Source organism: Bactrocera tryoni, unplaced genomic scaffold (assembly GCF_016617805.1).
Source record: "Bactrocera tryoni isolate S06 unplaced genomic scaffold, CSIRO_BtryS06_freeze2 scaffold_7, whole genome shotgun sequence".
Taxonomy (NCBI): Eukaryota; Metazoa; Arthropoda; class Insecta; order Diptera; family Tephritidae; genus Bactrocera; species Bactrocera tryoni.
In genome coordinates, this window is record NW_024396366.1 from 4,228,541 (window position 1) to 4,240,243 (window position 11,703).

An 11,703-nucleotide genomic window follows, 5' to 3' on the forward strand; every position below is an offset into this window, starting at 1 on the left:
AAGCCAAAAAGGAAAATGGTTGTTGAATTCTAGAAAATTAACGCTAATTCAAAACGAACTAAAAGAAGATATCACTTGAAACACGAAAAAGTAATTAAGTATATAATATAGAAAGGTATTAATTGTAAACAGAAAAAATTAATCAAACACATACGAAAAGTGAAAATTTCCACAAACACAGCCAATAATTCCAAAAAAGCACCGAAAACAAGGCAAGTCAAAAAAGGAAAATTACTGTTGAATTCTGTAAGAGGAAAGAAAGCATCATAAGAAACATGCAAAAATAATTATTTACTATATAATAGAATATAAAAAGGTAAACAAATAAAATAAATAATTATTATAAGCCGACTTCAACCCTAGATGTTTTGAAATGAGGACATTTCATTTTAACAGAGGGGAGAGTTAAGGAATGTATTCTTTATAATAGTAACAAACACCAAAACAACCTTTTGTTTCAGTAAACTGAATGCAGAAACAACCTTCAGTTGGAACAAGTGAAATGCACTATCACTACAACAAACAATCCTAAACAAACAAGTATCAAAAGAACATTGAGTTTGAATACCACAACAACCTTATCTTAAAAAAAAGCAATTGTATCTAAGCAAGCAATATATATGTAAACAAACCTAAACAAATAATATAATCTGTATCTTAACAAACTATCAACTAGTAATAAGTAAACATATTAGTTAGTATAAATAGAAGTAAGAACCATGTAATAAGTTAGTCTTAATGTGGTGAACACATAGACGGCGACAGACTGCAAACTACATCTGTCAAATATTAAAATACACACGTTCTTAAGGGCAGTGTTATTTTGACAGCTGCACGACTACACGACTGCAGGCCGACAGTTGTCGTTCTCGCTAACTTCAATATCCTCCTATTTTTGCCAACGACAGTAGAGTTGACAGTAGAATGGAAGATAGAAAGAGGAGGTAGAGTGGTGATGCCACTAATATGTAAAATGTCAAATTATTCACAGCTCTAACAAACTTGACGTTATTTTACAAATAAAAGCATAAAATAGCTATATCATAGCTCTATTATATCATTTGTAATAACAATTGATAATTTAAAGCAAAAATATTGACCTATTTACTTATTTTTTGCATAAAAAATTTCACTTTGAACAAAATATTAAAATTTCATTGAAGTGAAAGGGATTAGTATGGCCACAACGAAATTGTGTACATACAAAATGGACAACTGCGTTGTTTTGTGTACATGCCGGCCATTGTGTTGTTGTTGCTTCTCAAAATGTACATGTAGTAAGATGAACAACAACGTTTTCAGTTCACTGTCGTGCTACTGCAGTCTGTCGCAGTCATTGTGTTTACACTTTAAGAGTATACGAGTACACATTTCGGTGCAGCTCAAAATATATTCTTTTGACTAATTTTTACTTCTGGTAAAAATTAACTCGCTACAACAGTAAATAAATCAAAACGATTTTGGATATAAGTGAAGTTCCATTATGTATGGAACTCGATTTTTTTTGTATGGCCAATGCGGACACGCTTGCAGAAGTCCAGACGAAGTTCATCAATCGTCGTTGGCTTGTTGGCATAGACCATAGGCTTCACGTAGCACAAGAAATAGTCTAACACACTGTCTGGGCCATTTCGTGAGATAACACACGTTCACCAAACTTGGTTTTCAATAAATCGATTGTGACATTCGCTGTGTGGCGTGTAGTGCCATCTTGTTGAAACCACATATTGTCCAAGTCCATATCATCCAATTTGGGCCAAAAATATTAGGTTATCATTAAGCGGTAGCGATTCCCATTCACAGTAACGTGGCGGTTTTGATCATCAAGGAAATATGGCATAATGACTCAGCTAGCCTATAAATCCCACCAAACCGAAATTTTTTCGGGATTCAATGGTGACTCATGGAGTACGTGTTTACTGCTGCCTAACCAATAACGCATATTTTGCTTATTATTGAAGCCATTCAGTCAGAAATTAGCCTTATCGCAAAAGATGATTTTTCGATGAAAATCCGGATCATTTTCAAGTTGCGGTTTCAGTTAATAATTTGATCTTCTAAGGATGAAGGCCAAGAAATTTACGCGAAAATCCCCACAACTACGTAACGCAGATGCCCAACACTTGAGAACAACATGTGAGAGACTGATTTGGGTCTTTCTCTATTGATGCGCTAGGTGCAGCAATATTCTCGACACTACGGGCACTTCTTTGAATCACTGGCACGAGAACTTTTGTACTGCGCCTGTGGCTTAAAATTTTTCCACTAAACGCCACTGCTACTGACTCCGAATTTTGGTAGTAAGTTTTATTAATTTTGACTCGATGTTGAATCGTACATCTTTCCATGACGAAATGGCAAACCATACCATGACGTCGTTTGCTGTCCTTATCGGTCTACTTTTGTATCGTGTTTATTGAAAACTCCGTTATATGAGTATGCATTTAGCACATATTGTTATTATTTTGTTTATATCACTTGTGATTATTTTTGTTTAGGTATCACTGCACTTCTACTTTACTGATATCATATGTATATGTATCTTTTTCTTCTTTATTGGCGTAGACACCGCTTACACGGTTATAGGCGAGTTTACAACAACACGTCATTCATTTACTTCATTTTCGCTGCTTGGCGCTAATCGGAGATTCCAAGGGAAGCCAGGTCCTTCTCCACCCGTTCTTTCCAACGGAGTGGTGGTCTTCCTCTTGCTCGGCTTATTGCAGTGGGTACTCCGTCGAATACTTTTAGAGCTGGAATGTTTTCGTTCATTCGGACGATATGATTTAGCCAACGTAGCCGCTGTTTTTTAATTTGCTGAACTAAGTCAATGTCATCGTATATCTCATATTGCTCATCGTTTCATCGAATGCGATATTCGCCGTGGCAAATACGTAAAGAACCATAAATCTTTCAATCTGTTCGTCGACGAGCAAAAGAGTTATATTAGTTTTGTAAATAGTAATAAATTAGTTATGTCAATTAATCTGGTCGGCCCGTCCATTTGTCTGTGCGAGCGATAACTTGAGTAAAAATTAAGATATCTTGATGAAACTCTTTACAAGTGTTTCTAGGCAAAAAATTGGGATCGTGTTTGTAGGTGGGCGTAATCGGACCACAGCCACTCCCACAAAACGCCATTAAACGAAAACTAATAAATTGTCATAACTAAGCTCTAAATTAATATATAGAACTGTAATTTGGCATAGGGAATCGCAGGCATCTGCAGGCAAAAAAGTAGAAAAAGTGGGCGTGGACCCGCCCTCTAATAAGTTTGAAGAAGTTCATAACCACTGAAGCTACAGTAACCGTCAGTGTCAAAATAGATGAAATCGGATGAAACTCCGCCCACTCCTCTAATAACGGTACTGTTAAAAACTACTATAAACGCTATAAATTAATGACTAAATACGCCAGAGACATTAAATTTTTGTATACGTCTGGTGTGGAAATCACGAGGCAAATACCACAAAAAGAATTTAAAAATATGAAAGTTGGAGTTCGCAATGGCAAATATGAATTGCTGAAGTTCGTTCGTATGAGAGTTTTAAAGCTGCTTTGTTTGGTTTTTTTAGGTAAAAAGACAAGGTTTCATTATTTTATTCACAAATTGTTGGTTTTTTTAGGTAAAAAGACAAGGTTTCATTATTTTATTCACAAATTGAAGTCTAATCTTCTTTTATTTTCAGCGTTCACTTGAAGCGACAGATATAGGGATTGTTGCTCCAATCTTTAAAACACGATGCACTGTTTTGAAAATTTTTGCATCGCAACAATTCAACGCGTCTAAAAAAGTTTTGGATCTCTTTGTTTGATTTAACCAGTTCCTGAAAATATATTCAAAATTTTAGTTAGAAAATATAATCTGAACCATTTGTTCTGTTTTTTTTTTTTAATCCTGTTTACTTTGGAAAGCACCTTGTAGTTTCTTGTGTTAGCGATCTTATTTGTGCCTGATCTCCTAGAACCTAATCTATCTCCTCTCTATATCCTTCCGTAATTCTGTGCTTTGTTTAGTTCTAACGGTATCTCTCCTTTAGCTGTCTTTTTAACTCTTGAGACATTTTCGACAATCAAAGTTTACATTTGTTTAACCGCAGAGGTATGATTGCGTAAGACATGACAATTGTTTCTGGTCGCAGGGGTGATACGGTGTTTTTCTTCCTCTTGTTTTTATTTTTTTGCACTTCACTTGGTATCGTGTTCCAAGTATCTTCCCTTGTCGAGTCCTTTTCTCCTCCCCCTCGATTTATGCTTTCTTCTGTTTTCACTGGTTCATCGTGTTTAGTCCTTTTTGGTAGGGTCCTTTATTTTATCTCCTTGTCATCATGTGGTTTTTTTGGTGTAACTTCAATAGTCGTCTGTTCTATACTTACGGTTCTACCTATGTTAAATTCCCGTTGTCGAATATGGCCATCTTGTGCACGGGTGTAGAGCTTCGATATTGTCCTTAGCAGTTCCCTCATGGGGTTGTTGATAGAGCACTGTGGCGGACGCATCATATCCGTTAGCTTTTGGATCATTTCTCCCAGTTTATTCGTTGAGACTGTGCTTCTTTCAATATCGGTGTGTTCTGTTGAAGCGTTGGTGGGGACAATTTTGAACTCGCAGGTCTCTGTGCGGAGAGCACCTTCACTGGCGATATATCCAAACGCTAAGCTTTTTTAAAGGGATCTACTTCTAAACTCGAACATTGACTGACGACACCGCTAAATTTGTTGCTGCTATTGTTGTTAATGTGGGTTTTTTCATTAATTGTTTCCATTTATCAGTTTTACCAGCGCATCGTGTGCAGGGGTCGGACCGAAACAGACAAGAACGGGGTCAGTTACCTGAGGCCTGACCTACACTTTACCGCTTTCGGAAACCTCAGACGAACCGGCACTCGCCCGGAGCAGCGCAGGCCCGAAGGAGCTGGTTACGGATTCACATCGTGGCTGACTCTTCGGCAGAGCTGACTCACATCGCCATCTCCAAACCACCAGTGAAAAACAGGTGATGATGTTTCAAGGATCGGTCTTATTTACAGCCGCACCTAACATGGTGAACACGCTGACCAGGAAGCTGCTCACTTTGAGTACGTCTGGTTTTTGAACGGTCACCTATATTAGTGAGGCGCTAACTACTCGCCTCTGTCGCAGGAGTTTCATTGGCTTAGCTGGCCTTTAAACCGCATTCTTCACTCCTGCCGCTCATCGTCGAGCATTGCTTATTCGTTGTAACTTATTTCGCAACTAACCTGCTACTACAGGCCGTCCGGCTATCCGCGACTTGCCGAACCCCCCCCCCCGGTAGCTTAGAGCTCAGCTCAGATGCCTGATCGCGTAAGATACAAGACCTCGTTTGTGTGTGTTAGTGACAATCTGTTTGAATACATATACGACCATTTACGCTCCTTTAGCACATGCTAAGGTTTTGCCAATCCCTGTAACAGAAATGGTTCAAAGGTTATTTGGTTGGTTATCCATTCGTTACAGAAAACTGGTTCAAAGGTTACCTCGTCACTTTCTAATGGTTGTTTCTTTGATTGTTAGTTGGTTTCAATCTAAATTTTCCTTCTTACAATAATTTTCTGTCTAACTTTGTCAAATATAATCCAATGCTGCTGTCAAGTTTCAATAGAATACGATAAGACGGCATTAGACGGCTTCATGCCATTATATCAAATTTGCAGTTGAATGGTAATGAAAAGAAACATATAACTTATGTGCCAAGATATGCAAATCCACCTAACTGAACGTCGTTCACACCCATCGAAAGATATTGGGCGATTTTAAAAAACATTATGAAGAGGCAAAAGAAGTTGCTAACACCGCAAACAATTTTTTGCAAAAATGGTTTTCATCAAGCAAACAAATTACAAAATATACTTTTAAGAGGCTCATTGTTTCGTGCACTAATTTCATCGTGGGCAAGCATTATGGAGTATGTATATAAGTTAATGCTTGCCACCAGATGATTAACAACACGCTGGTTTGAATGGTGAAGTCGAACTCGAATTTCTTTATTAAAAACGTTTCTTTTATACAGAATTTTTCTTATATACTATAAACTTACATATGTACTAATTCTTACTTACTAGTACTTATTTCTATATACTAACGTAAGCAATAATTATAGCCAAACAGCAAACCTCAGTTTGGTCGAGAAACGGCTCACATTGCGGCGGCACGACTTCCGTTCTGGTTTAGTGCCGACGAAATGTGCTGTCGTTGTAAATTTTGGAAATTTATTTTTACAGAATATTGCTGAATTGGGTAATATCAGTATATTTGCTAGCTACGAGTAGACAACTTTGTTGTTGTACTTTTAGCTGTGATAACTCCCCCCTTCTTAAGCATCAGCGTCTCGCTGATTAAGAATTATTGGCTACTGAAAGCTGTGGGTAATCTATTATTGGTGGGATAAGAAATGAATTCCTGGTTTTTGGTTTGAGTATGATATATAAAACAAATGATAGTGTTACTGCAACAAGAATTGCTAAGAAGCTTGAGCTAATTGAAATAATGTTTTTTGATGTTATTCGTTCTAGTTCATTTACATTATTTAAATGTAGTTTATGTAAATAGTTTAAGTCTAATTTAATTTCATTTTCCGTTAGGTTATTCTGAAGTATTGCGGGTAGGATTTGGTAGGAACTTGTTTGCCAGTTTGTGTAACTAACGTTATTCAAAGTTATAGTTTCGTTAAAGAAGTTTATGAGAAAAGTACCATTTAGTTTAAAAGATGTATTATTATAAGTAATATTTCCAATAAAATTTGAAAGAAATATTGTTCCTTCACTAATTAGTTCAATTATAGCTTGGTTTACATATTGGTAATTGCAGAGCGCTTTTTCTCCGCTAAGGATCTGTGAAATGCAATGGGTTTTGTTTAGTTTTTTAAGTTGGTTTCTCTTGCATATAGTAGTATCATCTACTTCAATGCAATTTCCAAGTATGCCATATTTGTTGTTTTGGGATATGAAAATATTGGTGAATTCTAAGTATACTCGTTTAAGGTGTTTTACTGTCGAACGTATGATAATATTATTGTAATGGGTATCTTCGGTTTTGGGAAGTGAAATTACATATAAAAGAAGTGAGTCTTTAATAATCATAGAAGGTTCTGCATATTTGAGTGCTTGCAGTTCATTTTTAAAAGGTAATGTCTCAGTTTGAGAGAGAATATTTGCGATATCTTCTTTATTTAGAATTTTGAATGAACGATTCCTTGTTTAGCTAATTGGGTTGCCATTATAATTTTTGCAATTTCGTCTTTTACGATGCCTTAACCTATTATATAATGTTTGTGCGAATAATTCCTTATTATTCTTACTTATTTCATCCACAATCATGTTATAACTATCTAATATTTTATTATTTGTCTTGATAAGGTATTGGTTTGTGGTGTACTGTACGTTACTGTTTTTAATCAGTTCATGTGTTGTGGAAAGTATTTGGTCCCAGTCAGTGGCATCGGGATTTCCTGCTAACCATTTCCAAGCAGATCCTATCCAATTGATTGATCTCTTTTGAATAGTTGCATTTTTTGTTCGCAGTTGGCTTAATAAGCTATCTATCTCGGAAAGTTGATGTTTTAATTGTGGAAATAAAATATTTGTTTTACTAATTTCGTGGTAAGTCTGACGTCGTTGGTAATTTTTTCGTAGTCGTCCAAGTCGATAGTGTGGATAATTTTATACGTCCCTTTTGTAATCTTTCCTAGTCCTTGTTTGATCGTCACGAGCGGGCCGTCATATTCGTAGGTGTCCACTGTTGCAGTTGCCCAACAAGGTAAGAGTCTAAAGAGTAAATGTCAGTTAGTTTTTTAAATGTGATTTATGAATCTTTCTGTTATCTTTAGTAGTTATTGTGACTGTATTGTCTTTAGCGACAGTTTCTTTTTTAAAAATTAGTTTCGTTTTCCCTTAAATTTGTTTGTTCTTTTTAAATATAGTATCACCAGGTTCGTAATTCCTTATTTTTGACCTATTTTTGTTGTGATAATTTAGTGTATTTTTTTGGTTTCTGGCTATTTCATTTCGAAGATCAGTATTAACTATTTCCTTAAAGTTTGTTAAATTTTGGTAGTTGATTCTCTGTGTTCTTCCAAAGAAAATATCAGCTGGTTTCCTTTTCGTAACTGAATGTATCGTGTTATTATATCTGTCAACGGCAATGTTGACAATTTCTTTAATAGAGAAATCAGGGTATTCTACTTGGAGACATCTGATTATTTCAATAATAGTGGAATGCACACGTTCTATCTGGATTTTAACACCTGCGTTCGCCCCTGGGCGGGACATTTTAAACAAAATATAAATTGCTTTTTGCCAGCCTTACGAATGCCTCTTCCATTTCCTACATTTAATTAATAAAGTTTTAATGCCTCTTATTGATTCGGGGAAGATTATAGTGTATTTAGACGACATTATTGTCGCTAAAAAAATTTTTTAGGAGCACGTTGAGATTTTGAATGACGTGTTTAGACTACTAAAAGCTGCTGTGTTAAAAATAAATTTTCCCAAGTGTAGGTTCCCTTATATGCAGGGAGGGGAGTACTTGGTATATTGTATAAAGAAGCGTAACAACCACAATTTTATAAAATATTTACTATCGATTTATTAAATTTTATTTTTTCATTAAAATGCAACCATGTATATATATGTCCCGATATGTCTGTTCTAGCACACTTGCACTACCTTTTGTGTGCGCTTTTGATCCGCTGGCGGTGCATACAAATACAAGGAGCAAAATTATTTTAGCGAACGATCAAACGTATTGTTTAATAAGCGAAATTCTTCTTTTCTTTAATGACGGAAATACCGCTTACGCGGTTATAGCCGAGTTAATATCAGCGCGCCAGTCTTTCTTCTTTTCGCAATTCGGCGCCAATTCGAGATACCAAGTGCTCTCCTGATCTCTCCAACGGAGTGGAGGTCTTCCTCTGCTTCCCTGGACCGTTACTGCATCTAATACTTTCAGAGCTGTAGTGTTGTCGTTCATCCGGGCGACATGACCTAGTCAGCGTAGCCACTGTCTGTTAATTCGCTGAACTATGTCAATGGACCATAAACCTTCTACAGAGCCTAATTATAGAAAAATTCTGATGTCGACTCATCAAATGTTGTCATCGTCCCTGCCTCTGCACTGTATAGTAGGAATAATGTGTGACTTATAGAGTTTGGTGTTTGTTCGCCGAGAGAGGACCTTACTTCTCTATTGCCTCCTCAGTCTGAAGTAGCACCCGTTGGCAAGAGTTATTCTGCGTTCGATTTGAAGACTGGCATTGTTGTTGGTGTTGATTCTGGTTCCAAGATAGACAAAATGGTCGACTTCATAAACGCAGGTTGCAATGCATATTTACAATGCATATAGTTCCTTAAGTCATACTTGAATTTTCTGGCAACGCCTAATGTTCCTAATTAGTTGGCAACTCAGTTTTAAACGCATCAGATGTTTAAAGCGTGCATTAATTTTATTTGGTATGCAGAACAGACAATGGCAGAGTAAATAATTTTTATTTATTGTAACTAATTTAAATTGTGTTATCATTTCGTTTTATCTTATATTATAGAGAAAAAAAGTGGACACACGAGCGGAAGAAATTATTAATAACAACAAGGCTTCGCCATGAAGCAGAATTTTCCGGCAAAAAAAGAAAGAGAAATACAATTTGGGAGTCGATTTAAAGGGAAATGAGGGACGTTGAGAGCTCGTTTCCATTTTCAAGAGATGAAATAACGAGGTGTTTTCTCAACATAATGGGGACTTATAAGCGTATAAAGAAAAGAAACAGTACTTCTGGCGAAGCAGCATCAAATTGGGAATATTTTAGTGAAATCGATGAAGAGTTTGGGAGTCGTTCTAGTATTGAAGTGCCACTAGAAATGACCGAGTATTCTATAATTTCATTGGAAAGTCCTTCCACCACAGCAACAATTGACGGGATGGATGTAACACCTACAACATCAGTTAAAAGAAAGAGAAATGACGTAATCGAATTCTTAGAGAAAGAATCCGAAAAGGAAAACGAAGCTATAAATAAGCTTATAAAAATAGAAAGTGAAAGACTTGAAGTTGAAAAAGAAAAACTTAAAGAATTAAAGCAACTACGGGCTTTATTTGAAAACCCAGGATAGTTTATAAATAATATAAATAATTACTATTATATAATTATAAGAAATATATATATATATATGTTATAGTTTTGAAAGTTCCTATCTTATGAAACAAAATACATCTATGGTCATGTTATTCAAATTGTGTTTTTTATTTTAGAATTGTCGTTTAATTCAACCTGAAAACAACGCTGCCAGGGCATTTCGTTTTTGTTGGGCTTCATCTCTTTGCAATGGTGGAACACTAACTTCAGATGTTTGGGCCTCCTCTTCGTCCAATTCTATGCAATCAATGTTTTGCTGACCTTCATTGATTATAATCACGTTATGTATTGTCATGCACGTTAATACAATGATTTTTGGAATATGAGCGAACTGTACACCAATAAATTTTAAAATTCTGAACTTTTGTTTTAATATCCCGAACGCCTGTTCAACAAAAACTCGGTTAGTGCTTAAAATAGTGTTAAATTTGCTCTGCTGCGATGTTAAAAAACCATTATCCCGATATGGCACCATGAGAAACGTTTCTAGCGGATAAGCTGCGTCGCCTAAGAAGTGGTGATTTGGTGGAATTTTTAATTCACCGCTTACTAGTGCTCTACGAAATGGGCTCCTTTGCCACACTGATGCGTCATGACATCGTCCGGGACAGCCGACAAAGACGTCCAGAAATTTCATATCGCTGTCAACAATGGCCTATACAAATTGCTTATTATAATTTGACAAGAGATGAGTATACATGTGTAATTACCTATGCAATGATGGAAAACGTCCCTTTTCTGTTATAGAAACTTATTGCATCATTTTTTGGTTGTGATATGGGAATTTGCGTTCCATCAATGCATCCTAATACAAAAGGAAATATATTGTGGCGACGTTGAGAAAACCCATCAGCGATCTTTTTTTGAGCTGCAGTAGTAGTTGGAAATTTTATTATTGTCGATTTTAGACGACATATAAGTTTGAGGATTTTAATAAATGCTCTATAAGTGGCGCCCATTCCTACATCAAATCTGTCACTAATTTGTCGAAATGATGTATTATTGGAAAGCTTCCAAATTGTCAAATACAATGCCTTTTCCATGGAAACTGCAGTACGATCTGTTGATGATTCGGTCCACATTGGTTGTAGCATAGTCATCAGCCTCTGAAATTGCAGTGAACACGTTTTATGTTATCCATATTTGAAATTCAATTGTGTACTTACCTTGAACGTGCTTCTTCGCATCCGAAAATGGGAATAAAATATATCGTCTTCCATCAATACAATAGATCCACAAAAATTTTTATTTTTCACCACCTTTCATCTCGTTAAATTCAAAGTCCTTAATAAAAACTGCCGCTTCTTTTTTTTTCTTTTCAATTAGTTTTTTTATTAACTTGTTATTTGAAGAATTAGCTAAAGCTAATTCTTCAGAATTTGCTAATAAAATTAATGAATAATTTCTTCTCTCGTCCATATTAACTCAAAATTTCGTTATTTGTAATAACAGTCATTATTTGACATATGTTTTATGTATGAGTTTTACGATGACGTTCCTAAACGTCATTTATATGCAAAGCATTTATTTGCAACGCAGAGTTGCGATGAAAATCAG

At 35.8% G+C, this 11,703-nt stretch overlaps 1 protein-coding gene across 1 annotated transcript; it reads right to left on the bottom strand.

Moving 5' to 3' along the window:
- Positions 1 to 10,856: 10,856 nt before the first annotated feature.
- Positions 10,857 to 11,380, bottom strand: LOC120781519. The gene is made up of 2 exons (XM_040113741.1): positions 11,313 to 11,380; positions 10,857 to 11,252 (listed from the first exon to the last, which is right to left on the bottom strand). The coding sequence occupies exons 1-2, from the start codon at positions 11,364 to 11,366 to the stop codon at positions 10,857 to 10,859; spliced, it is 450 nt and encodes a 149-aa protein (XP_039969675.1). The 5' UTR covers positions 11,367 to 11,380.
- Positions 11,381 to 11,703: the final 323 nt, after the last annotated feature.

Bases quoted from the DNA above. Each gene is read 5' to 3' on its own strand.
- LOC120781519 (XM_040113741.1), bottom strand. From the start codon at position 11,366: ATGGAAGACGATATATTTTATTCCCATTTTCGGATGCGAAGAAGCACG. The intron at 11,253-11,312 runs GTAAGTACACAA...CTGCAATTTCAG, and splicing joins TGCGAAGAAGCACGTTCAAG to AGGCTGATGACTATGCTACA.